We start from the raw sequence: 27188 nt of genomic DNA on the forward strand, positions 1-27188 counted from the left end.
TTATTTCAATCCTAAAATTGGCCTTCGCCTGATAATTCGACTTGACAATTGAGCATGCACACACCTGACTTCTACCATACTGACCCCGCTAGTCACCTGTTCAGTCACAGTGTCTGTCCTGGCAGAGCTTAGGGGACAGTGAATGGATTGAACACATGTCCTCTCTTGTCGAAAAGGCCTATTTTCACCCCGCCCTAGAGACATTTTCAAGCAATAACTGTAGCTCACAATGCCTTAATTACGGTACTTACCCGACTCTAATGCGTGCATTTCTTCTCTTAAAAATTACCTGAGCGGTGCAATCAGGCACGAAACCAAAACTGCCTTCACAAAGGTTGTATACTTTACCGCATAACAAGGATTCATTGCAGCAGAACCGACCTAAAATAACATGTGGGGAAGCTGACTTTAGGAAACTGGCCGCCTTTCTGCAAGAATTTTTCTTGTTAACAAATTGGGTGCGTGTTACATTTCTAATTTGTTAAGGAGCTTTAATGTCATTCCTACATTAGATTTATACTTTGAACCCATAGAAAGAGGACACGCGTTCGATTTGGGGGCATTATAGAATATGGCAAATACAAACAAATGAATCAGCAGTGTGTTTTGTAGTGTTTTTCTGCAGCTTCTTTAAATCAACCTGCCGGATAATTCGATCAACTGCACCGGTCCTGTCAGGGTCAAGTTAATGGAAGTCAATAGCATTCGCTTAAAAATTATTTTACAATGATTACTATTTGCTTTGACTTCACTTCGAACCAAACAATCTACATTTGAAAAAGTATACTTTTTGTTGATTAATCCATTGATTCATGGGGCCTGACATCCAAAAGTAACACTAAGGCTATGAGGTACATGCTGTAGTGGAGGGGACTCGGGAATAATTTTGAACACCTGGGGTTCTTTGAAATTTTCAACACCTGGGGAACACCCCATGCTCTGCCAGCATTCAAAAAATAAATAAAAAGTATTACGCCCCTGGAGTAGTCAGACTGACTAGCTTTCAATCAGTGGGGTATCGACAATCAACAGTGCTCACATTTATAGATGCTCTTATCAGCGAGAACATCCTCTCTGGACTGAGCTGTGGGAATACAAAGGCATGTACGACAGCTTCTGTAATGCTTTTGTACGGGGTTCATGCGCAATTAGCACAGCCCAGAGGGCGTTACGACGAAGGCCAAGGCATTCTGAAAAAGGTGCATGTAAAAAATATATATATATATATTTTAATTGCAAAGGTCTTCAGATTTATTCTGTGTGCTTTACAAGCTTTTCTCCTACTCGGTCACATTCTGGTCTATTAACGGGTCTAGTAGTAGTAGTAGTCCAATTATACGGGGAAAGCAGACACGCATTTCAAAAAAGTTAGCTTTTGAAGCCATTGATATACCTTGAAATTTACTTGTCAGGCCTGTATTTTTTAAAAATCTTTATTGGGTATGGGTCTTGCACTAAGCAGTATCATGGTGAGTCATTGGTGACTCACTGAAGCCTCAAACTGCACGACCAGTAGCGGCCCATTATGAAGAGTTTTATTCAGTTGTCTTCCATGACATCACGACATCAGGCAGTTATCCCTCACAAGGCCACTTCCTCTGACTTCATTCTCTCCCTGCTTTAACTTGGGAAATCATGGGAAATGCTTTATTTGCTAGGTTTGAGTACAGCTGGAGTTGCTGCTATATTCTTCAACCTGAGCCACTTGCTTTCTGCTTTCCACACTTGATGCATTTATTTCTCAGTTTCGTTAACTGGAAACATTCTTGCCGCTGTATCAGCAGCACTGGCTCTGGAGTTTCCATAATTAGGCCCACGTAATAGCTTCCAAGTGGCACAGCGGACACATAAATGGCGAACCCAGTCACAAAGTGCGACTAGAAATGACCGCTGACCCATGATGCCTCCTTTGTTTTTTATGACTGGCCATCAAGATTGCCACGTGATGCTCCCTCCTAGATTTCTCTTCCTCCATAAACTTAAGCAAGAATTAGATGACCATGACCACATGCCCTACGGTACGCACCGTGCTCGTACAATATGTCACTTCGCCTGCCAGAGTTGAACACAGCAGCTCCCAATCACTTGCGTGCACTTGCTCACCTGTGTGATGAAGAAGTCACCGTGGGTCATGGAGACGGCACCAAAGTTTGTGTACTTGAACAGGCGGTCCATGATCCACATGAGGTGCTCGGTGACAGAGCGCTTTCCTTGAAAGGAGGCCATGAGCAGTGGCACATCGGCCGTGGACTGGTGGTTGACGAGGACTAGTGTACGGTCACCGTAGCACTCGCTCACGTCCTCCCCAACTTCGTCCACTGCACGAAGCAGTGAGAAGCATTACTTTGTCAGTGCAAATGTGTTGGATAGCAAGTATGCTGCCTTGTTTTAGTATTAGCACGTTCTTGCTTTGTAGTAGTGCTCTTATTCAGTAATTTATGATTCCATCATCACACTTGCTCTAATAATGTGGCTTTCTTTGGCTCATCCCCCCATTTTGTGTTTTGTCTGGCCATTTATGTAATTTTGAGGGTGACTTTGACGTGTGCCTATATATCTGAAGCAAGTCTCCTTGTTGTGAAGCGCAATTATGTCTTCGTGCTCGTGTGCTCGTGGAAGCTTTGCGTACATCCGATTCTTACAGTGTGTAGGATGTGCATAATTCAGAGCATCTTGTTTTCATCCTTACTAGCTGTCTCTCTGTTCTTTAGATTGGCTCATTTGTTGTGCATTCTTGTTTTCAAGGTTGTGTTTATGCATATGCACTCTTTTTCATCTTGATGGTATTACAATAAAGTATCTTTAATATGTTGTAGTGGGGCAGTTGGTTCTGTGACATGATGGAACACAGCATTGCGAAGCAAAACTTTCCTCACGGACGTAAAGAACTCAGACATTAGACGCACATGAAGTGCACACTAACAATTTATTGACGACAGCAACGGATGTTGTCAAATGGATATTCCATGCAGGCTATTTTCATACAGAATGTAATCAATTCAGTTAAAAGATCTCATACCTACATCTGCCTAAATTGAAAAATAAATGGGCAAGCTAGCAAATGAACAGACCCCAACTGCATTTGCCACAATTTTTCTAATGCCTGCACCTGAATATTTGGCATCACTCGCCTTGCCTCCTCTCCTGATGCAAATGGGCCAAGTACAGGGCCCAGCAAAAGGTGACATCATGCACAACAGTCGGTTTCAAAACATTATGCACACTGCCAATGTGCATATATACAGCAAAAACTTTTAATCGTTTTGTGCCCATCTCTTCTGTACTAGCATGTCATGTTCTGCATTTCTGGCTTTGTTGGAACTTGTGAACAACAACTTCTAAAATTGGGGAAAAGGCAGAAAATGCAATCGCTGAAAATGTGTAAAATAAGTGCCGGCAAAGCACAATTTACATCACAGACAACAGGTGAAATTAAGAATGTGCCAAAATAACCCAAAATAGCAAGGTAGCCATAACATCACACTTGCACCATTACCAGCACCACCTAGAACTACATAGACAGTGTTAGGGCAATGGCCCTAACACCTCAGAAGTTAGAGAGGGTGTGGAGGTCGCCATTGCAGGTGACTGCTGCCACATTTATCTGATCCTGAGAGGCCCCAGCGTACCAAGATCTCTGGTCACTGGCCGAATGGCATCATTTCCCACTGGGTGCCGATCGTCATCGTCTTTAGCAACCTGCACAAGCATCTACTAGTGACACTGCTACATACATAGCTCCCTCTCCAGTATGCAGCACAATAATAAAATGGAAGAAAGAAAAAGATACAACGAATGCAAAAAGGCACACCAGAGAAGTTCAGCCCACTCCCCACATGTATGCTAGATGAATGAAGCTGAATGGAGGGTTCGATTCCCACCGCTGCCGGGCACCCACTGGTTGAAATGGGCACAAGCATACCCCGGCCTGGCATTCGGCTTCCTTCAGGGGTGATACGCTTTGGAAAGGAGCCTGCGCCCTGAATTCCTGTTGAAACCCTCGTGAGCAAAGAAAACACTTGATGTATGTAGTAGTACGAAATGAATGTGTGGCATAAATCACCACAAAAAAAAATGCAGAATATTATTTACAGTTACTTTGGGGAGGCTAGGTCGCATTGTCACTAGAGCAGCCACTGCGCAAAAATTGTCTTGGAGAGCAGCACTGGCTGTTGCACGTGGGTTGAGGCCATGGCACATGCTTCTGCTGTCCTCTGTCTAGAAGAGGGGAACGGTCCATGGGTTGGAGCAACGGTGGCATAGATGGAGCTTGTCTGGCGGTAGCTCAAGAGAAATTATGCACTCTGCCTGTCTAGTCTTGATTCATTTCTCTGGAGCCTCTTCCGCAGAGTTAGTTCTATGACAGAGTGGATCACAATGCTGATGTTTGTTCTGCAATGTTGACAGCTGCAGAGATACGAATCATGCTGAGAGGCGCATCTGTGGTCTGGGGTGATGAGTAAAGAACGGTTTGTGCGAGACTTAGGGTCTTCAACGCCGGAGTGTCCCCGTGCTTCTTAAAGTCAGTGTGCAGGAACACTGACCTACAGCAGCGTGCAAGTCACCAATTGCAGATGGTTTGCAATGTGGTGCAGCTGAAGCCTGTCCAGAGTAGGCAACCCCCCGTGTGGTTGTGGCCGTTTCAGTGGATGGGTGAAGGGGTACCTTCACAATGCTTTCATAGCCGTAGCATGGGTGCATGCAGGGCACATGCAAGGACTGGTGGAGAAGCTGGGAGGATGAGCACCAGAACTTTATACTTGAATGACTGGATCGTAATGAAGTTCTGAGCCAGGGCAGCCTCCAGCTTGACAAACCTGCCTTGAACGTCTTGCTCAATCCTGGGAAGCAACGGTTTTTACCGGAGGCATCAGCCAGCTTGCCACCATCGCACCACCCACGGGAAAGGTGTGGTTTGGAAGACACCTACTATGTGGTGGTAGCCATTGCAGGCATCTGCAGCCATATTTGTTTTAGAAAAGCTTGAGCGAGTCTGGCAATATCCGTCCGGGGGGGGGGGGGGGGGCAGTATTCTGTAAGAGTCCACCTAGTGGACTGTCCGCTTCGGCTGTCGCCGATTGGCTCCAGCAGCACAAGCGCAAAGGAACCAGCAAGTCTTCTCGCTCGTGCAGCTCGTGTATTCTGTAAGAGCCCAACAGAGTTCACTACGTGGACTCTTACAGAATACCTCCCCTGGCCTCTAGCTGGATGGCAGTCCTTCTGATGGTGTGCCACGCGGATCGTCATCTTCATCAATCGGTGCGAGCATCAGCTAGTGGTGCCATTAGAAGGGTACTGGTAATGCCACTTCCCAAGAAAGGGTATTGGCCATACGACCGTGCAAGTTGAGATGGTGTGGCTGTACCACATCACAAGTTAGAAGGGGTGTTTGGCCATGCCATCTCACAAGTAGGAGAGTGTGCTGGCAACACCACTTTACAAGTTAGATAGCGTGTTGCCCATACCATCTCACAAGTTGGAGAGTGTGCTAGCAATACCCCTTCCAAGGTTAGATAGGATGTTGAACAAACCACCTCACCCTTTAGAGAGGGTGTTGGTTATGCTACCTGACAAGTCAGATGTCTCACTAGCTAGAGTTGGCCACACCACCTCACATAGCTGCCAGCCACTCACACTATGCTCATGCAACAACTTACCATAGTACTCGGCACTCCAGCTCCAAAACGAGACCATGAGGAGGAGAAGCCGAAATAGCTGGCGCTCGATGGCCCAGTACAGAGGTGGCAGGAGCACACGCAGCGGATAGAAGATCACCCACATCCACGCCAGGTAGGTAGGGATACAGTACAGGTTGTTGGCGAGCACAAACATGACCCGCAACCAGCAGCGCACCTGGTGCAGCAGCCGCCGCAGCTCCATCTCCTGCAGAGGCAGCAAGGAAACTGAGTTGAGAAGGAGCGTAGAGTGCCGGGGTGAGGTCACACATTCTAGCAACCCCCCCCCCATTCCTTGGTGTACCAACAGTTAAATCACCAGTCGACATCAAGAGCAGCTGTGCTGTCACTCGGACGGGTGATGCCATTTTGCTGGTTTTATGTTCGAAGGGACACTAAAATTAGCAATAAGTAAATTCACACAGGTAGTTTCAATTCAAAACTTCATCTTTCATTCGTATGGTGAGAAAAGATGGATTAACAGCAGAGAAAATGTATACGAAAGTTTTCATGAATATCATGCCAGAACTGCAGTGTGTCGTCAGTGACCTTCATGTATCTCCTATTGGGGTCATTTCAGTCCAGAGAAAATTAACAAAACTTTAATTTCAGCATCCTTTAGAATGCAATGCAGTCTTTATCTACTGATTAACAACCAAGTAGACCCACTTATGTGCGGTCAAAATCTAATGTCGTAGCGAGCTCATGCAGTAATCTTACAAAAGCACTGCCACCTGTTTTATTGTTCTTGCATCCTTTATGGCTTACCAAGCTTTGATCCACTGTAAGAGTGACCTTTGCGTTATTACAGAAGTGCAATTTTACAAATAAAGCTCAACTTAATAATTTATTTACTGTCCTTCCTAAGGAAAACTAAAGGCTCAACCCATATTACAATTAATGCTACAAAAAACATGGAGCAGTGAAGGCAAAACGAAAAAATCCGAGGTCACCTAAGCACTCTTTATGAGCTGTGAATGCGAAAGCATTAACATCCAATTGAACGCCGCCGAGCGGTCCTTCGAGTTATGAGCTCCTTGCGGGCAAGCAAGCGAGTTGAGATGATTGGCACAACGTGGCATCACAACCAATGGGAAGTTTGGCTGTTACAGATGCTGCCGGCTTTTTTCGGTCAAAATGCGCTTGAGTGCAAGGACGGAAGAGGAGGAGCATGAAGTGCGCTCGTCTTTGATGCGGCTAGGTGTTGGCGCGGTAACCCTTTTTCATCCATTCATCTTTAAGTAGACGCATCCCATAGTAACAATATTTCACTTTCTTCCAGAAGCAAGCAAGAGTATATTTTGCATTCGTTATCAGACAGACCTAGTATTTAGGCAAAGTGAGTGAAATGACAAAGTACAACCGAGCCCGCTGCACAAACACACACATCCATGTGCATGTGAAAAAAAAAAATAAAGGGTGATATCCTACATAATTAAATGGATCTTTACATCGCAAAATGTCAGCACGAGGTCTCAAATGATAGCAGTATTGGGCATGTGTAATCAAATAAAAAAAATGATGTACTGGTTTTCTTTTAGGTGTGTGAAAATGCATAAACTACTGAAGGTGCCAGTTTCTACACGAGACAATTTTGCTGACAGCAAACAGGAAAGGCATAGTTCACATCAGGAATTAGCAACCGTTAAATAAAATATGCAAACATTAAAGACTAGTCCATCAGTAAATACAAAAAGCATGCATGAATCAGAACTGTACATCAACTTCCATCCTTCCATACTCTCATAAGAAGCACAAGAGAACAGATAAACAAACTAGACTAACTTATCAAAGGAAGCGTGTAGCTTAAAGCCAAGAGTGGTAGAGGCACAAAAGCCACAGTAAAGCAATCCATTTGAGTGTGAGGCAACCCCAAAATGTGCATTTGCACACAGATGTATGAAGACACTATGCAACCAAGTGCTGTAAACTTCGCATAACGCATCATGTGGCGTTGAAAAACGACAGCTACTCCATCAAGAAAATGCACAATGTGACAGATCACATGACATCTTTCTTGAGTGCGATATATTATCCGAGCTACACATGCCGGGCAACTGTTGCATTACTGCCACACCGTCGCATGAGGACACTCATCAATGTGATATTGCTGAAAGGATTACGGCACTGTGCACTCCACAAAGAAGTATCCGAGGTACATATTTACAACATTCCAATAATGCCTGGTGGCAACAGCTGCGCAGATAAGCACTGCAGACGGGTGATAAGTTTTGGGCACCTATGTGCTGCCAGGCACGTAAGTGGGTTATCAGTGCACTGCCCCGAAGGGTGTCATGCGAGCAGCAGTGGCCAGTTCTTTCTTTCGAGATCTGTACAACGCCCAACTCGACTGCCCTTCGCACCATATCATATGTCGGAAAACAGTACTAGGCATGTATGTCACTCCAGATATAAGCCAATGCCCCAAGCCAGCAGAGGACGAACGGGCCACATGAGACAACCCTCAAGACGTGTGTACACACTAGACTTCTCTACTTGGCCAGGTGGAATAGATAATCTGTCGTCAAGGCCACTCAGTACAAAAGCACTTGAACTATGTCTTGATGCTTGCAAGTGCAAACTAAAATGAGGGAAGAGGTTGAACGAGGGTGCTCAAAGAATGTCGTTCACTCACTTCATCGATGTGTCAAGCGACCAATTAAAGCAGAGACCCAGAACATGGTAGGGCCAAAAACGTTCTCTTTCCTTTTGGGCTTATCTCAATTGTGTCTCATCGCCATGTCCTTGCCCAAGCTCACTTTCTCTCGCCAGAGACAGTGATCTTTAATGTCTTTCTGGCTGATCTAGAGTGTCATCTCATTAATCAGTCAAATCATGACCCATGACTTTCCTTCTCAAACCAAGGAGGAGCGCAGGAGCGGTAATGTCCACAACAATGATTGTTTTTTTGGATGTGCTGTTCATTCTTGTTTAGCATACATATTTAAAAATGTCTGGGTTTGCATCTTTTCAATATATTACCTTATGATAATCATTGCAATCTTTTTTTCTTGGTCAAAAATTTCAAATGCAAAAGATTATGAACCCAGCTGACGGCCACTCAAAACTCATGTCACGCATGTTCCCAATGCAATTTTCAATCAGCAAAAGTAAATAACTCAAAAGCTCCTTACCTAAATACAATAAAAAATAGTGATGACTAGGATAGGCAAATGGTAGTAGCATGTAACAGAATAGTGGCAATACAAAGTTAGATCCAACTGCGCAGAGGTTTCCATTATTTTTGCACTGAGCAGCCACACAAGTAAAGCACCACAAATAAGAGCTGACAATATGTCAGTGTGCTGCGTCATTGTGTGAGAGTTTGCTGGGATGGTAATGCTATGCTAGCTAAAGCAATAACTCACACAAGAAGCTACCAGCTTTCATGTGGACCAGCTAAGTGCTCGCCTCCACGACACATGCACATGTTGGTAGGGCAGACTGACTGTAGGGAGCATGCAAAGCTGCGAGGTGGCTGGGAAAGGTATTAGTAATAGGGTTCCACTATGCGAGAACGCCTGGTGGGCCAGATTTTGGATCACTGGTTGCACTTAAAAAAAGAGGGATGGGGGTGGGTACATTTTTTTACTGTTGAGGCATACTTCCTGAAATTTAACAAGCATACTCCCTATGTGGCCACCCCAGAATAGTTTTCCGTTGCGAGACGACCAAGCTTCCCCACCTGGTATGAAGCTTTTGCGACTGCAGCCATGTGCACGTACAATGTGCTGCTAGACTCCAGAAGTTCTCAAAATTTACGTGTTGATTTATTTTATGTGCGCCACACTGAAGTTTGAGGCACCAACTACTTGGCAACACAGACAAAGCGATCTTACAAGTGTCCCAACAAGCAGCATAGATCGACTATCATTTTCGTGTTAAGCCCGTGTTCCAACTCCACCCTTGATGAACAAAATTTATTCTGGAAGTGATAGGACCTCAGCGAGGTCAAGTGAATGCGTACTCAGTGTCGTAAAGCTTAGTAAAGGGTCATGCATGGCTGTGATAGACCAAATTTCATGTCTTTGATGGTACGGAAAGACTGTGAATTTCATCCGTAATGCTGTTAGTCCGTTGTTAATTGATATTTGCATTAGGCATGACATCAACAGTTTTTTAATTATTGATGTGACTGAATGTCCAAATGCAACAGCGGAGTCATAACAAAGTAGAGGCCTCTGAATTAATCTTAAACACCTGAGGTTCTCTAACATGCAGCCAATATTCGGTATAGAAGCTCTCTCGAGCATTTCTGCCTCTTTACTCTTACTTTTTTTATCGGAAACTGCGAATTTACAGAGGAACCCAAATCGCTATACAACACGACACCATGAATTCTGGTATGTCCCACGGCCGCGCACAAATTATGGAATGCAAACACTGAAATATGCTCTTCCGTCAACACTAAATAACCATAGTTGAAATGATTTGTCTATCAAAAACATCTCTTATAAGAACCTTAAGAAAATAATTTTGTGATTTCTTTCTGTAGTTGTAATAGTTCTGGTAATGTAGAATTTTAGATTTCAGTCATGTTATAGTATTCGCTTAAAGTACAGTTTGCAATATTCTTATCGAATGGATCATCCGTCGGCATGCAACTGCTTGATGTACTTACGGTGGATGGGAGCTTTGTCAAGCCGCGATACAGTGGCTTTTTTTCCCATCTCCTCAGCCATGTGATGTATTACATGTCTGGACCAATAAAAGACTACTACTACTATCTGAATGCGACCACCTCGGTTGGGAATCGAACCAGTCGCATCGGGCTCAGCCGCAGGACGCCCCTGCCACTCAGCCACTGTGGGCTTGTTGATGTCTTCCATACTCATAAGCTGGATGAAATATGGTGACATTACATGGGGCTAAACATTATACCGGGGTCATTGCTACTAAACGCGGGCGCTTCTCCACATGGCTACCAACGAGCACCGCCGTCTGCGAGGCGAAGTAGTTAGGGCATTATCGGGCTCTGGAAGTACCGATAAGCAGCTGGGAAGGCCCAAGACGCGCGTGTCACGCCCCTGTTTCAACCCCGTATACGCGCTAGAAAGACGATTCCTCGTTATCGTGCCCCTCATAACGCACGTCGCGACCTAGCAGCCCACGACTTTTGGCAGCTGCCGCGGACGTCGTGTTTGCCCGTCTGCCCCCCTGGCGTACGTACTGCGCTTCCCCGAGCGATAGGCACAGCTTGCGGCCCGTTTCGACAGTCCCCGTTATCTGCCAGCGGTGGTGCGGGCCCGTTGGCGGCGGACACCGCACGGCTGCCGATAACGGAGATTGGAGGCGCGCGAGTGGATGCGGTGGTGTGATATGGGCTACACCACACAAGCACGCACACACCACTCGGGGAAGCGTGCCGTGTGCAAGCTACTGGAATGACACGTTTGGCGCATGCGCTCCCGTTGACCCGCCATTTACGTATACACCCACCGTTTAGCTGATCCTCGCGGCGACGGTCGCGTAGCAAGTTCCTGTTAAAAGCTAATGAAAAAAAAACAGTATGGCCCCTACAATCGGGTGTGTCTTTGTAATCCCGTATTACAAAAGGTGAGAAATTAATTTCACTGACCAGGTCAAACAAATTATGACATTTTTTTTTTTTTTTTGGTAATGTGAACAGCGGTTGACCGGGGACGTCTCGGAAACGCACGCCCCTGCGTCGGCAGAGGCAAGAGTCAAAGATTTACCCTAGAACGCGCGAAGCAGGCAAGATGAGTGCTGCAGCCACTCGGGGTTTAGTCGCACACTGAGCGAAAGCGGAAGTGCGCGGCGCTGACTCATGAATGTTTCGTAAACAGCTGGGATAAGAGCCAATGCCCCTGAACTACTTTTTTTTTTTTTTTTACTTTATCTCGAACTTCCACCTGTTTGCTGCTGTATGGCAGCTTCGTTGGCAAGACAGACAGAATTAATGTTCACGAAAATTAAATGGCCACTGTTCCAACATTTTCATTCCTCTCTTTTTCTTTTTTTCAATTTCATCACTTCGCGATGTCAGCAGCGCTGCAGAAGTCGAAAAATGTACAATAGTAACATTTTAGCTCCTGTTATACCATGCTCACAAATGCACATAGCTTTCATGTAGTATGTTTTTTTAATACTGTTTATTATTATTGCTATTATTATTGTGCTTAGTTGTATGTACTCTTCCTTTCACAACTGTTATTCTTATTCATTGTTTTTTATACTTATATTTCCCTGCAGTTTTTTTTTCTTTCTTTCTTTTAATGTATGCGTTCGCCAGCACTCAAGACTTTAGGGCTGTTCTTGGGCATGATAATAAATAAATTATAGACAGATAGATATACAGATAGATAGATAGATTATAAGTATCAGTATTAGGACCCCTCTCTTTTTTTGCAATTTTTATTGATGGCGTTCTTTCCGCTTTCCTTCGACGGGGTGTCCTGCGTAACCTTAGCCAAAGTTTCAAAATATGCAAATGCCTAATCGCTGGACAGAACCAAGGTTAACGTTGTGTGCCGTCACTTGCAGATATTCAGATAATTTTTTCGTTGCATTCCGTCTAACTACATTTTTATTATTAATTAATTATTCAACTGCTCAAATAGTATAATTAGATTTTTTTTTTCCCCGAGCGTGAAAGAACCCCGCGAATACACGGAAAATTGCCACGCGGCTGGCCGCTTCGAAGCACTTTGGGGTACTTCCCGCAATTACCTTGCTGACTGAACCGCCTCCACTGCAGCTCGCGCAGACACTTCCCTTTGTAGTAGCATTGCTGTGGGTAGGCTACGCAGAGTTAGGGCTCCCGAGGAACCACCACAGCGAGCACAAAGCGATTATCACTGCCTACTACTCTAAAGTAATCAAACATTTCGTAGAGCCATCCGCAGGTGCAGTGGCATTGCAACAGCTTCGCTGGACATTCGCCGGGCCGAGATGGCGACTTCATTTTTTTTAAAGGAAATTCATACTGTTGGATGAATGTCCAATCCTGCAGTCTGGACTGTTTTCTTTTACTAAATGCTTCAAAGTTAACGACCTCACCTTGAGTGCTGCTAAGGCCAAAGTCGCAATACTTTCCCTCGCAATACAGCAAGCATTTCCTTTTCTTATACTCTGTAGATTCTGAACCAGTGTAAGGTGTCTATGAGATCAATGAGCTCGGTGTACTTATTGATACAGCCTTGCACTTTTCTGCTCCCACCTAACGCGTTGCGATGCGGGGTATGCGCTCTCTGGGCTCTCGGGCTATCGAAGGAATTCAACACTTACAGATCTTATAACCAACAATCTGTCTTCCTCAACTTAAATACGCGTCCGTCGTCTGGAACGGCATTTCTAGATTCAACAGTGACACTACAGATCGGGTCTAGAAAGTGTTTCTAAGCATACACAATCACCACTTTGCTAACACCGACACTGGACCTTGTTTTAGCACTGTTATTGGATTATTGTCACTGCCATGACTTCGCTGCCGACGCAATCGCGCTGACCTTCTGTTCCTTTTCGAACTCCTTCACGGTATCCTTCCTGTGCCGCGAACTCCTAAATTGTATCATGTTTCGTATTCCGCGCAAGATCACCAGATACCATAGGCCTTTCCACGTCCCTGCCAGTCATCCCCAACACTCAACCGCCCAGACAGTGGCGACTGTTTAAAATGCTTATTTTCACGATCTCGTTATTTTGGATATCTCGTTGTCACTTGTCTTCCGAGCTTCGCGCTGTTTGATAGTTTCACGGATTGTTCAACTGCCCTTCTCCTCCTTTTGCATTGGTATTTACCTTGTGCTTTGTTGTGTGTACACTCTTCTTTTCATAAGTGTTACTTTCATTCATTGTGCTTTTTTTTTTTTACTGATATTCCTCTGTAGCTTTTTGTCGTTGCTATTCTTGTTTTTTATTGTATGGCATGCGGACACCACTCAGACCTTAGGGTTGTTCCTGGGCAGCGCATTTCCTTCCGTTTTGTCAAGGGCGCAGACACGCGAGAGAAACGCGGTGTTTTCTTGACCCCCCCCCCCCCCCCCCCCTGGCGAGCCACGGTAAATCAGTGATTGATTGATTAATAACGTGATAGCATTAAGGGCGCCCCCAGTCGCAGAAAATCCGGCGTCCGCGTGGGGCGTCCGCGGCCAAGAAAATCATCCCGAACCACTCCGACCACACAGGCCCTCCGCGTGGCCTCATTGAATTTGTCAAAGTATAATTCGTCAGAAAAATCGTAAAGAACGACTTAACCACAACCTACAGGTATGATAGCGTCGGATTGTCATTTGAATATACGAGAAAACAAAGTTCTGAAACTCAAACCCCTTTTCGAGCATTTCTACCATTCATACAGCGGCGCGTACCGGTCGGTGAAGTGGTAAAGATAATGAGTGCGGTAGCACCTGTCAACCATAGTGTTTCAAATGGGATGCTTCAACGTCCCTCCATTCATAAATTCATCTACAGGTGCCGTGACGAAGGAAACGCTTCAGTCGCGGATGGCCGAGGAATGGGTAGAGTGATCATAATCAGGAAATTTATATGAATATGATATAGTGATGATATTAGAAAATTTGCATGAATATATGATTATAGCGTTGTGACACGAAACCTTTATTAACAAATTCTGATTGAGACGTCTGACGCAATGCTGGGGTAAGTGGAAAGAACGCCGCGAAAGAAGCCCAATTGGTCCTGCAGATGACGTAAGCAAGCAGATGGTGATGATCACAGTGGCGACGCTGTTTCTCCCATCCGCGTTTGTATTTATTTATGTATTTATTTTTCAATACTGTGAGCCCTTTCGGGCTGTTACAGGGTTACATTCTGTTACAGGGTGTGTTACATTGTTCGGCATCTGATTAAGCGAGCCGCTAGATTTAAAACAGCCGCGTGTTTTCGCCCCTTCCGCTTTTGTGCCTATCTCCACCATGCATCTCAACACTCGACGCAGGAATAGTACTCTTATTAAAAAAACAATGCGCGCCTTTAGTGCTTATCTTGTCCCCAAAGAATAATCTTCATTTATCTTGCGTGCTACCCTTTTGTTTCCGGTAACGGTCATTTCAGACACTTTCAGGTCACAAAAGACATGTGCGTATCAGCGTTATATATACAGCTGACAGGAACGCCATAGCCATAGCCATTGGGCTAAGGCGTAGCGCTGCTGAGTAAGTGAAGTAAGGAAATGTGCGCAAGGTAAATGGAGAAGAGTCGTTTGAGGACAAGGTAATCCCCAAAGGGCTGTAAACAAGTTCATACTGTACGTGCAACGGTTGAAATTTTGAGGATGTGGCAGCTCCAGTTCGACTTAAAGCGTACAGTTTCTGGCTCAAATCGAACGCCGGTTCCCGAATAAGTTTAGTTCTACCCGAGAGAAAGCAATGAGACATGGGCCTCGTGCCTCGTCGACAGGACCGCTGGTGGCGCGAAGCCAGGACGAATGTACATGCATAGTTAGGCGTGCTCTTGAAAAGCTAACCAGGAAGCAATTCTACCACAGCCGCGCGGCTAACAGATATTCCATACAACACAATGAGGAATCCGTGCGAACAGTTCGCCCCAAAGCAGGCTTTGCCGGTTGACTACAGCTGCGCAGCGTAAAAGCCTCACGGGAGTGCGAGAAGTTAGGGTTATCCGAACGAGTTAGTCGTTTGCAGCAGAGAGTTGTGCAGAGGAACGCTTAAACACGGTGATGTCGTAGGGTAAGACCAAGCCGAAGCTCTAGAGTGCTTTCAATATCAACTCTACGCACTTCCTTCGTACACATGAACGAGACACGACGAGCGAAAATTCGGAAATAACTCAAGACGTGCCACCTCGACCGCCTTCAGGATGCGTTTTGCTAAAGCGGTTCGAGCGAGCGAAATCACACCTTGAAGTTGGGCTGATCCGACTCTACCTGGCGCTCCCTCGGTCCGACGCGCTAGCGTGCGCATCAACCCGACGACCCGAGCTCGACCCGCCAAACGCCATCTCCAAGATACACAGTATAGTCCCGTTTAACCGAAGTCGGCAGCCTCACCCACGCAATGACAAGAAATAACTAAATTATCGGGTTTAACCTCCCCAAACTGCGCAATGGCTTATGTGAAACGCCACGCCGGGTGGCTCCGGATCACTTTCGACCACACGGAGTTCTTTGTAACGTGCACCCAATTGAACGCGCCCGTTGAACCCGCGACATGGTGTACTCGGAAGCGCAACCCCATAGCTATACATCCCCCAAGGCGGATGAGAAATGAAAGAACGAAAGACAAACAGAAAAACGGTGCAGGGTACAGCCGCGCATTCGCTTTCCTCCTCACCCGCTTGGCACGCTGATCTCCCCATCGCTCCGGCGTCCTCTCAGTGCTGATGTGATGTTCCTTACGGCCAAGGAACGCGGCTTCCAGCCTCCTCATCATCTTCGAGGAGGGCGCGAGCGGACTGACGTGCGGGAGTGCGAAAGACAAACCACAGGAGGCGACAGCCTCGTCACAACGTCTCGTTCACTCGTTCAGTCTCGGGCACGGAGTCGCTTCACCACCACCACCACGACCACTGTGAGACCACGGGGAAGAGCGAACACCGGCACGATTATAATAATTACAGAAAAAGCGGGATGTGGAACACGCACAGTTACAGCCAGACGCACGCGAGCGAGCGAGCAGCTCTTGCCGGTACAACAGCCACTGCTGCTGCAAGCGTCCAAGCAAGCTAGTCTAAACGGCGGCACCCCGCGCACTCTCGGACAGCTGGATACACACGCCGCCCGGATGCTCGATAGAAAGCGCTCGACTCCGCGCCCAGAGGCGCAGTTGACGGACCTTCTCGCACAACGACACGCGGAAGAGCGAGCAGATACGGACAGGCGGCATGCAGTGGAGGGGTGATGATGACCGAGAGGACGGCGTGACGAAAGCACTGCCCGTAGTGTCACACGCGTGTCCCGTCTTGCGCCCTCCTTCAACAGCGAGCTATCAGCAGTGATAAAGATATAGAAAAGAAAAAAAAAAACGAGATCAGTACACAAGAGGCTCGTGCGGCAACGCGCGGTCCCCTGCTGATTCAACGGACCGGCGCCCGAGCTGATAAAGATGGCGAAGGCAGTGTGGAGAGCAGGTTGCGTGAATGCCGGAGAATCACAATAGTGCGAGGGTACGTACTACAGCACCACTAACCGTGCTACTAACACGCAGCGAGTAAGATCAACGCAGACCCTGCACAAGCGGCCAGCAGTGCGAGCGCTCTCCAACAGCTGTAGAGCTGTTCCGAGCCGCTGTCTCTCTCCTTTCCTTCTCTCTCAAAGTTACGGTACGTTAGTGCAACTCTTCGGGACAATGAAATGCCGGCCGGAAGGCGGCCCATTGTTTCAAGGGATCACCAGCCGCGAAACGAGAGACTGGAGCATCGCCTATCCGATCAAACGCAACACCGAAAAAACAACGCGTGCAGCTAGGACTTGCCCCAGCGACGTCGCCCTCAATCGCGGTCCACGTTGGAACACGCGCGGTCCGTTCTAAGGCAAAGCGAGCTGTACAAACGAGCGCGTGCGAGTAAAAATACAGAGCCATTCCACTACTGTGAGGATGGAAGTTAGCGAAGCTGTGACTATGATGGGTCTGCTGTAGTGAATATTGCTATAGTGAACTTATATATTATCGTTCTTGATTATATTGAGCGTCTTCGGCATGTTTGTTAAAAGCAAGGACACCGGCGTAGATGGCCAATTAGTGCGTTTGCTGTGCCCAGTCCGCCCCATCGTCATAGACTAGCGTATGAGCCACAGCGTTCATAGCCGCGGCACACTGCACGGCGGCGTCAGGCTCCTGTTCCGCTCCTGCTCTCAGCGGCTCATACCCTCATTGCCCACATATCCAACGCGGGTATGATCCACACGTGATTTCTTTCTTACCTTCCTTTTTCCTTTCTTTCCTTCCTTCCTTTCTTGTCGCTGGCTCATACCAGCATATCCAATGCGAGTATGCGCCACACGTGATTTTATTATCGTTAATTGTGACGTAACTGAAGAGCATGTGATCTTTTTGATGTCTTGGCCTATGAGTCACGTTAGTCATCCGTTTTAACACCTGTCCTAAGGCACAACTTGCCGTAAACCGCCACGCCCATGGAGCCAAACCACCACGCACATGGAGCCGAATTGTTGTACATGCCGGTCAGTCTACGGTCCCGATCTGCGCGTGCCGAGCCCGCGCTGGTGCTCGGCGCGGCATCGAAGGGCACGAGCGCCAACCGACGGGCGCCTCATTTACGGAAGAAGACGACCGACGCTCGAGTCAGTGCTGATGAAGATAGTTTTTTTTTTCTACACGCGGACACGATCCTGGGGAACCTAGCCCCTTAACAGCTTCGCTTTAAAAAACCACAGGCCGCTACAAAATTCTTCGGAAGGAAATTTATGCAGTTTTAACCCATGTGCCACGAGTTTACGCTAATTGCTCGTTATAAACGGATTCATCTCGCAACAAAAGCGACATAGTCCTACGCGCCCTCTGTAGCTGCGATACTAAAAACAGTAAATTCCTGTACTTAGAAGTTTCAAACTACTTTTCGCGGTTCCGCATACACAAATCTGCATTCATCGCATATTATCATTCCTTTCATACCTTTACGCGGACAGCGTCGCCGTTCCACTTTTCGATTTCCTTAACGACAACGCGGTCAACCACTTCAAAACAGGCGCCACACGGCAAACACGGATACGCCAACGCGCCCTCCAACGAGACAACGGATTTCGTGCATAGAAACAAAATGGCTGCCTAGCCAAAGGAAACCGCGCTCTCGAGCTCGTGGGGGCACGCAGTGTGGTCGCCCGATCGAATATGCAACCTAACCCTCCGCCAGCCACTTGGCAGTGTGCCATGCGGGTGTGGGCGGCTCTTGCACCGATTGCGGCATCACTTAGCAAACGCTCCCTTTGCCCCCCCCCCCCCCCCCCGGTTTCCCTTTCCCCTAGTCGAGCCAAACAATGACGCCGTCCCGCCGCCGCTCCCCGCGATAAAGCGAACGGTCACCAGAGGATGCGGACGTGCTGCGCGGGCGGCCTAGTGCGCGTTTGTAGCCGAGCGACGGATGAATCAGCGGCATCCTTCCTCGGACACCGCTCGCGTCGATCGCCAAACGCGGCCGGAATGAGAAACGTTTCCCAAACGGCCGCAATGAGATAAGGCCCATCGGATCACTCCGGCCGGCGGCATCCGAGCTCCCCCATTCCAAAACCGAAGCACGCCGCGTTCGAACGGCGCGTGCCATTGCTGCCGGCCTTGTTTACTCGGCTGATTCGAAACGCGCAGTACAGAGCCACGGAACGGTTCAGGGTCCCGACGAAAAACAAATCGTGCAACTGCGCAGGCATTCTCGAGGCCAAAGAGCTCCTCCGTCCAGTCCCGGTATACTGGCGAAATGTGCCAATATCATGCGTGCTAGGCGGTTGTTCGAGCGTATGGCAACGACTGCCGTACATCCCCGGCTAAACCCACTGTGGCACGCGACGTAGAGGTGGAGACTAGTGAGGAAGCAATGCGGCCACAATCTGGAGCGTGGCTATCCACGTTATACCTACGATGCGACTGTTTAGTGAGCAAGTATTACGTAAAGCGCTTAATAAGCACACTATCGATATAGTAGCAGCAAAAATAAAATTACGGCTATTACGGTTTCTGAACTAAACTAGGTGACCGCAGAACGCTGCAGGAAAAATTCAAGTAATCACAAAGTGGTGAGCTATAGCATGTCGTTAGCCCATATAGTCCCAGTCTGCGAGACCAACATGGTCACAGCGTTTCTTGCTAGTTCCGACGGCCCTCCGCCTTTTTTCTGGCATTGTTACCTTAATTCTGGAAACACGTCGACCCCTAAAGAAAAAAAAAATAGTACGCGCGAAAACGCTCCTTTGAGGCACTTTGCCGCTAACCAGCGTATTTTATTATAGTAAGGATGGATACCCAAGGACACTCCCTTGGGCATAAGGAAGTCTCAGAGGAAAACTTTTAATTTCAACGACGAACAGCTACGCAGCGCACGACCAAGGAGGTTTCCTATACGGTCGGAGGCAATCTAAACGTAACAGGAAGACGGCGAGCTGAAGGAATAAGCGCCGGCCCATCCGCACGAACGGTTCGCCAAATACATTCGTCACGGCCAAGGACGAAGGCGAACCAAGTTCATTGCCATAGAACAGGTGCTTCTTCGAAGACATTAAGCTAAATTTACAGATCGGCTGCGGCAGCTAGCACAATTCTTGTCCTCGAGCTGGTCCACTACGAGAAGCGGACATTACTTGCATGATAAATCAAAATGCATAATCGACGAATTAACAAAATAATCACTAATTAATTACTAACTAATTACCTTACGGCACACATTGCAATGTACAAATTGTGGCCGGTGAGACGGAAACGTATATCCAATTGAGAAGAATTCTGTGGATGACACCATTTTCGAGACATGCGCCATAAAACTTACGGTAATTACTACGCACTGTCGTTCCACTTACATTTCTTTTAACTAAGTGCCCCCCTGCCCAACTGGTAAATACGCCTAAGGTTCAAGTTACGCAAAACAAACTGTACATGTACCGTGCGTCCCAGTTATAACGTTAGCCAAGGTGTTGAACGAAAAAAAAAAAAAAAGATTGAGAAAACACGGTGAAGGATACAATTAAACCCACGGTGTTCGGTTGACAGAGGTCGGATGACCGAGCACCGCAGATGTAGCTTAAATAGAACTTCTTCTCGGCCATATTTGGTGGGGGTTCGCTTAACATTGTTTTTTGGGCGCTAGATGGGACGTACAAAGGGAAAGACAGACGCACACAAGGCACCGCGTGTGTGTGTTTTCTTTTGTATGTCCCATTTACCGCCCAAAAACAACGCAGATAAGTTTCATTCTTTCTTTTTATTGCTGCCGAGCTTAGCTATCGTTAGCTCGGACCCCCTGTATATACCTAAGCTAATATCTAACACAGCTTGCGAGCAGATCGTTTTCTTGTGTAGTGGGTGCTCAAACAGCGAAGTTTCCGAATCGAATACCGAGTGAAATACAAAGGTTATGCGGCGCTCGGTCAAACATATAGACGAAGCCCTTTCACATCACTTCATTATGTAACGTAATCATGTAACCGAGGGGATCGCCAATGAGAAACAACCGAAAGGTGATCAGTAAACAGTAATGAAACATCGGAACAGCACGTTGAGGAAGCATGATGCCGCATCGCAAGTCATTTTAAAGGGATGCAAACGTGGTGTCAACGTCCAAATGATAATTATAGATATTGCCTATATATCGAAAAAGAAATGTCAAGCTGCACGAAGGCGATGCATCCTTAATGAATGGCTGACAGTTATAGAGCGGAGAAGTTCGATACTCCGTGTGTTTGCTCAGAAACTGGGCAACTCAGCGCCGGAGCCTCGACTCCCCTGCAACTGAGTCATTTGAAAAGGAAAAAAGAAAAAAAAAACAAAAAAAAAGAAAAGAGGCACAACTTGTATGCACTTATCTTCCTTCCTGTGGACTCCGTGGAGTAAGGTCTGTAGCTTTGCAATGCCTTATATATTCGAACAGAAACGAACATTAGAGTACACCGAATAGTGAATTTTCGAATCAAATAGGAATCGAATACCAAAGACCATTCAACTTGCATAAAAATTTCGAATATTATCCTACACCCCTAGACTTTATGGAATCAGTTGTAAATGTTTTGACAAGAAAGAAAAACACAATGTATTTCTGAAAAAGTGCGATGGGGGCGAAATGCGAAAACACCCGTGTACTTAGATTTAGGTGCACGTTAAAGAACCCCAGGTAGTCCAAATTTCCGGAGTCCCCCACTACGGCGTGCCTCATAATCAGAACTGCTTTTGGCACGTAAAACCCCATAATTAAATTTTTTTTGAAAAAGTGCGTGAAGATAGTGCATATAAAGTGGGCAAAAGTGATAGACCACACTACTCTGGAATTTAGGAATATACAAGTCGTTTGAAAAACTCACATAAGCAGTGTAACAAAAACTTCGCAAAATCCGTCAGCAAATGCCTGATATTTCTCCGTGTTATAGTACACACAGACACCGTTTGGTACCACTGTGATACATTTTGTTGGTACAGTGTGACGAAGTTCGTACTTCGCTTTTGTTTTTTTGTTCGTTTGAGCCCCAGAATTAAAATTCAGCTTTCAATGGACCCGGAGAACGTGGATTCCCATCGCAAATGCAACAACATTAATTTAAATATGTTAGAGGAGTTGTATAATGAGAATATTTCGCCGTTTCACGGGAACATTCTAATCACGAAACGGGAGTTGGCGCAAGTTAAACCTTCTTTTTAGGACAAGAAAAGAAAGCGCATTTGATCGTAAACGGGGACCACCGCAGTCACACACCGCACCTTAATAGCCAAAGGTGCTCACGTATACGTAAGCGAGGATTTATATGCGCGTATACTGTATGCGTGCATCTACTTGAATATATATATATATATATATATATATTACTTGATCACGTATACTATCGAATCTTGTATCCACCCGTTATGCAACACCCCCGGAGTCGGGGGGTCATCAAGGAAAATAAGCTGAACTCAACCGAAAGACACGTAAATGAGCGACCGCTCAGATGGTCGTTACAGTGCAGGAGTCATACACAGACGCCAGCAACGGTGCTACACGGATACCGCAGCGATAAAATGTTGCAGCGGCACGCGCCAGGTGCTCAGCCGTGCCCGCTGCTCGCCCGATTACGCCGGCGAGTTCGACGCCTGACTAAACAGGACTAAACAGGAAGTCCTTTTATAGTCGGTGGTCCGACGTCGCCCGTCGGCGTGGCCGCGAGCGGCAAAGCATGCAACCGATCCCACTTTTTTTACAGCGAAGCTGTTATGGGCTAGTTCCCCCAGGATCGTGTCCGCGTGTAGAAAAAAAACTATCATCATCAGGATTGTTCGGCTCCATGTACGTAGTAGCGGTTTCCCGCCAGTTCTGCCTCAGCACAGGTGTCAAAACGGATGACTACAACATGACTGATAGGTCATGACACCAATAACATCACATGCTCGTCAGTTACGTCACGATGAACAATAATAAAATCACGTGTGGCGCATACCGGCATTGCATATGCTGGTATGAACCAGGGACAAGAAAGGAAGGAAGGAAGGTAAGAAAGAAATCACGTCTGGCTCATGCTCGCGTTGGATATGTCGGTATGAACCGCCTATAGCAGGCGCGGGAAAGATCTCACAGGATCCTAACGCTGCCGTGCAGTGTGCCGCGGCTATGAACGCGCTCATACGCTTGTCTATGGCGATAGGGCGGACACCAGCGAAAAAAAGACGCTGGTGTCCTTGCGCTTTCAAGAACATACCGAAGACGCTCAATATAGTGAATGATGATAATAATGACGCGTGTGCTCTAGGTGGGCGACGACGACGATGGGGGCTTTAACGGACTCCGTCTAGTGGGTGGGATTTTTCGAGGACGAAGAGGACGTGTCTCTGTTCTGTTTTGTTTGAACAGGTTGACCTGTTTTTCTTGAGGAACGTCTCCCTGTCCTCTGTTCGCGTTGTACCGCGACACTGGTGGAGGTGTTGGGTATTGACCGCGCCTGATGCTCCGGACTCCTTCTGGGAGTCGTTCATCTGGTCCGGATGCATTGTCACCAGTTACGACCCCCGTGCATCGCTTCAGTCGTCGACTGCTAAGCCTTACCCCGGAGTTCCCCCCCCCCCCCCTTTTCAACCACCTCTTTCCAGGAGCTATAAATTCACTATAATTCACTATAAGTTCACTGTAACAATATTCGCTACAGCAGACCTACCATAGTCACAGCTTCACTGGCTTCCATCTTCACAGTGGTGGAAAGGCTCTGATATTTTTTTTAAGGGAATAGCTTCCCTAGCTTCGTAAATTTACACGAATCCAACCCGAGCGGGTCGAGTCGGAAGACGAGCTGACCCAATCCGACGCAACCACGCTGCGCATCTTGCCAAGCGGGTCGAGCGAGTCACCCACCACCCTTTCCAGGCGAGACTCGGCGTCGACGCCCGCTCAGGCCGACCCGCTATAGACCATTTTTAATATTTGCAAATAGAGTTCATGGAGAACTTCCGGTTAAGCCCTCTGGAACACTACAAGTTACAATAGCCTGTAAGTTTATACAGCTCTCCAGCTTGCACCAGTTCTGCGCTGTAGAGTTGGAGTGTTCGACAAGTGAATTTTTTTATTAAGTACAAAAAGAAAGTCGCAGTTTCGCCCGAAAGGCGAAGCATCGATTGCGACAGCAAATTAGTAGACAGCTGTACGAAGTAAGGATAGTGGTTTAATGGGCCGTATAAAGTTGTAAACATTCGCTTACGAACTAAACAGACAAGCACGGTGTCACGCGTGCACAGGTAAACATGAACACATCTCGCTTGTTGACCGCGGAAACTCGTCAAAACGCTGGAGTGAGAAAGGGCGCCAGCGGTAGCGAGCAAATTGACCTTCGCGCTGTCGCTCGCTTCAACGCGAACTAAAGGCCCAACCGCATGCACGCGATATTCAAGCGACAGCGACAAGCGACGCGACAGGCACAGCCTGTCGCGCTGTCGTGTCGCGGCGTGGAGCAACCACTTGAACGCGACATCGCGAAAAAGAGTACCGACGGATTTACATTGTTGTGCGAATAAATGTTATCGTGCGCGCGTAAAGAAATCTCAATTTTATCAAAAAGTCAATGTTCTATCTAGACCTGGCTAAAATATGCTATCATCCCCAGTGAAAATCCGTCCCATGCATCCCCAGTGGCACTCCGTCCCATGCCGCCAGCGTAAGGTGCCGTGGCGCCATCTGTTGAGTAAAACTTAAAACACTTTCTCGGCTCTCGGTGGCGTCTCAGACCTAACAGCGTCAAAACAAAACAACCGATCTCAATAATAACGACAAGAGAGCGCCGATACTAAACAGACAAGCACGGTGTCACGCGTGCACAGGTAAACATGAACACATCTCGCTTGTTGACCGCGGAAACTCGTCAAAACGCTGGAGTGAGAAAGGGCGCCAGCGGTAGCGAGCAAATTGACCTTCGCGCTGTCGCTCGCTTCAACGCGAACTAAAGGCCCAACCGCATGCACGCGATATTCAAGCGACAGCGACAAGCGACGCGACAGGCACAGCCTGTCGCGCTGTCGTGTCGCGGCGTGGAGCAACCACTTGAACGCGACATCACGAAAAAGAGTACCGACGGATTTACATTGTTGTGCGAATAAATGTTATCGTGCGCGCGTAAAGAAATCTCAATTTTATCAAAAAGTCAATGTTCTATCTAGACCTGGCTAAAATATGCTATCATCCCCAGTGAAAATCCGTCCCATGCATCCCCAGTGGCACTCCGTCCCATGCCGCCAGCGTAAGGTGCCGTGGCGCCATCTGTTGAGTAAAACTTAAAACACTTTCTCGGCTCTCGGTGGCGTCTCAGACCTAACAGCGTCAAAACAAAACAACCGATCTCAATAATAACGACAAGAGTCTTCAGCTAGCGATGAGGAGAAGCGATGACCGATTGTACTGTTTATTTTTTGCTGTCACAGCAGAGAGCAAGTTGCAAGAGCGAATTCAGATCGAAGCGGGCCGACTGATTGCTGCCATGTTGTTGTGCAATCGCTGTCCCCAGCGGATGTCGTCGCGCTGACTTCCGGGCGACAAGCGATATTTTCTGGCTGGCCAGAAACCGGCGACACGACCAGCGACAGCCACGGATAGCCCTCCGTGAAGGCAAAACCTGTCGCTCGTCGCCGTCGCTTGTCGCTGTCGCTCGAAAATCGCGTGCATGCGGTTGCGCCTTAAGCCCAGACCACACGTACGCTTGCGGACGCGCGTAAGCTCGCGTCTACGCGCCTTGCGGTTGCCGCGCCTAGCGAGGAATGGCGGTTTGCATCCACAAATACGCGCGACAGCGCGCGCTCACTGGCCTCACTTGTTTACACCTTGGCAGACGCCACTTCGTATTTCGTTGTTGGCAGTGCTTCAAAATGCTTCGATATTTATAAACGTAATTGTTATGTTTTTGGAGCTGTTAGATCAGCACAAAAAGTGAAGAAGAAGCACTTTCTTGCATGGTATAATTCTGCTTAACTGAGAGTTGAATGTACCGCGCCGTCGCTGCGTAGCCAGGCGCGCCGACGCGAGGCAGCCCAGACGCGCGATAACTGAGAGGAGCTGATCAGCGAGATCGCGCTGCGTTTCGGGGAAGTCTTCTAGTTCACTATAGTTTCGGGAGCGACTAAATCCCCACCAGAACACACCAGTGTTGCCAGATCTCGTCTTGTGCGGTTCCCTAGATTTGCGAGGTGGAGATGTCCCTAGTGAAGTCACGCGACTGCGTGATGCGCTCGCCTTCTTATCGCCTCCCCCTCCTCGTACGTGCGTGCGCCAGATTTCAACGTGTGTGCACGCAGGAGATGAACGTGGGCGCAAGGTTTACACTTGCAGCTTATACTGAAGAGAAATGAAACTATGTTGCATTTATTCGTGAGAAATCTAAGTTAGCACGTGTTACAACGGGGTAAGTGCTATGACCAGACGCCTATAGCTGAGGCCAGCTATAGGCGACTGGTCACGGCCGTCTGGTGTTGAGCGATCGGGCCGTGACGAGACGCTCTCTCGACTCGTTCTTAACGCCTTTTATGCAGTCCGCCCCTTGCCCCCCCCCCCCCCCCATTCTTAAAATCATTTTCTGTTACGTCAGTCACTGTCGCACTCTTCAACATTCACCTGATGTTTAACGGCGTGGCGGCGCCTAGCATTCCTATATTTGTTTCTGCGTGAACTTCGAGGCCATTCTCCTACCTGCCCTCCCACCTGTTTCTTGTGGCGGTTTCTTAGCTTCCCTGGCCCAGCACACCCGTCCTTGACATATCTTGCCGTGCGCAAATCAGCGTTCTGTAGGTCGTTCGATCTTGTCGATGCTCAACACATTTAGCCAATGTAATGCTATCTATTCCGCAAGGCAGTTGCTAAACTTATGGTGGTGCAGTTTATTATGCAATCAGCATGCCATCAGCACTGCATGGTTTCAGCTAGCAGGATGACCTGAACGATTATTGTAAAAATTTTGCACGTCTGAGAAAACTCGATCTCGGTTCCGTTTGTGCCTTTGCATATTCTGCATCTCATAGCAGCACACACTGCGCGACTTATCGATTCACAAGTTCAAATAAAGTCAGCCTATAACCTGCGTTGACAAACGCGCTGACGATCTACAGGTGCATTGCAATAGTCGATTTACTTTTTCGACCTGCCACGCGGACTTCCCGTAGCTCTAACCGGCAACAGCTCACTGGTTCGAAAAAAAAAAAAAAAAAACGGAAATATCATGTTTCTAACGTGACTTTTTGGAATCATGAGGTTAGTGGGCGCACAGATGTGAACGAACAGATTGCGCAATTTGAGAACACACACGGAGCCTGAAGCTTTACTGCGGAGTGACCTAAATTTCTTGTCAAATAAACACACACACAGGTTAATGCGAATAACCGATTCCTTATCGCGCACAATCGACCAATTACACACACACAA

General features: G+C 47.4%; 1 protein-coding gene across 7 annotated transcripts in view; it reads right to left on the reverse strand.

The window, feature by feature from the left end:
- The window catches only part of LOC119458444 (acyl-CoA:lysophosphatidylglycerol acyltransferase 1), a 154807-nt gene that overhangs the window by 54599 nt on the left and 73020 nt on the right, over positions 1–27188 (reverse strand). For 6 of the 7 annotated variants that reach the window (XR_007468037.1, XR_007468038.1, XM_049671215.1 and 3 more), the window contains exons 2-3: positions 5658–5883; positions 2104–2318 (exon numbers count right to left, since the gene is read on the reverse strand). Coding sequence is in view for 5 of the 7 variants with exons in the window: in XM_049671215.1 (XP_049527172.1) it covers positions 2104–2318; positions 5658–5883 (441 nt within the window). In the remaining 2 variants the exon portion in view is untranslated. Of the gene's footprint in view, positions 1–2103; positions 2319–5657; positions 5884–15949; positions 16437–27188 lie in introns of those variants that run through there. The other variant, XM_037720284.2, reaches the window with a different exon arrangement.

Source organism: Dermacentor silvarum, chromosome 7 (genome assembly GCF_013339745.2).
Source record: "Dermacentor silvarum isolate Dsil-2018 chromosome 7, BIME_Dsil_1.4, whole genome shotgun sequence".
Taxonomy (NCBI): domain Eukaryota; kingdom Metazoa; phylum Arthropoda; class Arachnida; order Ixodida; family Ixodidae; genus Dermacentor; species Dermacentor silvarum.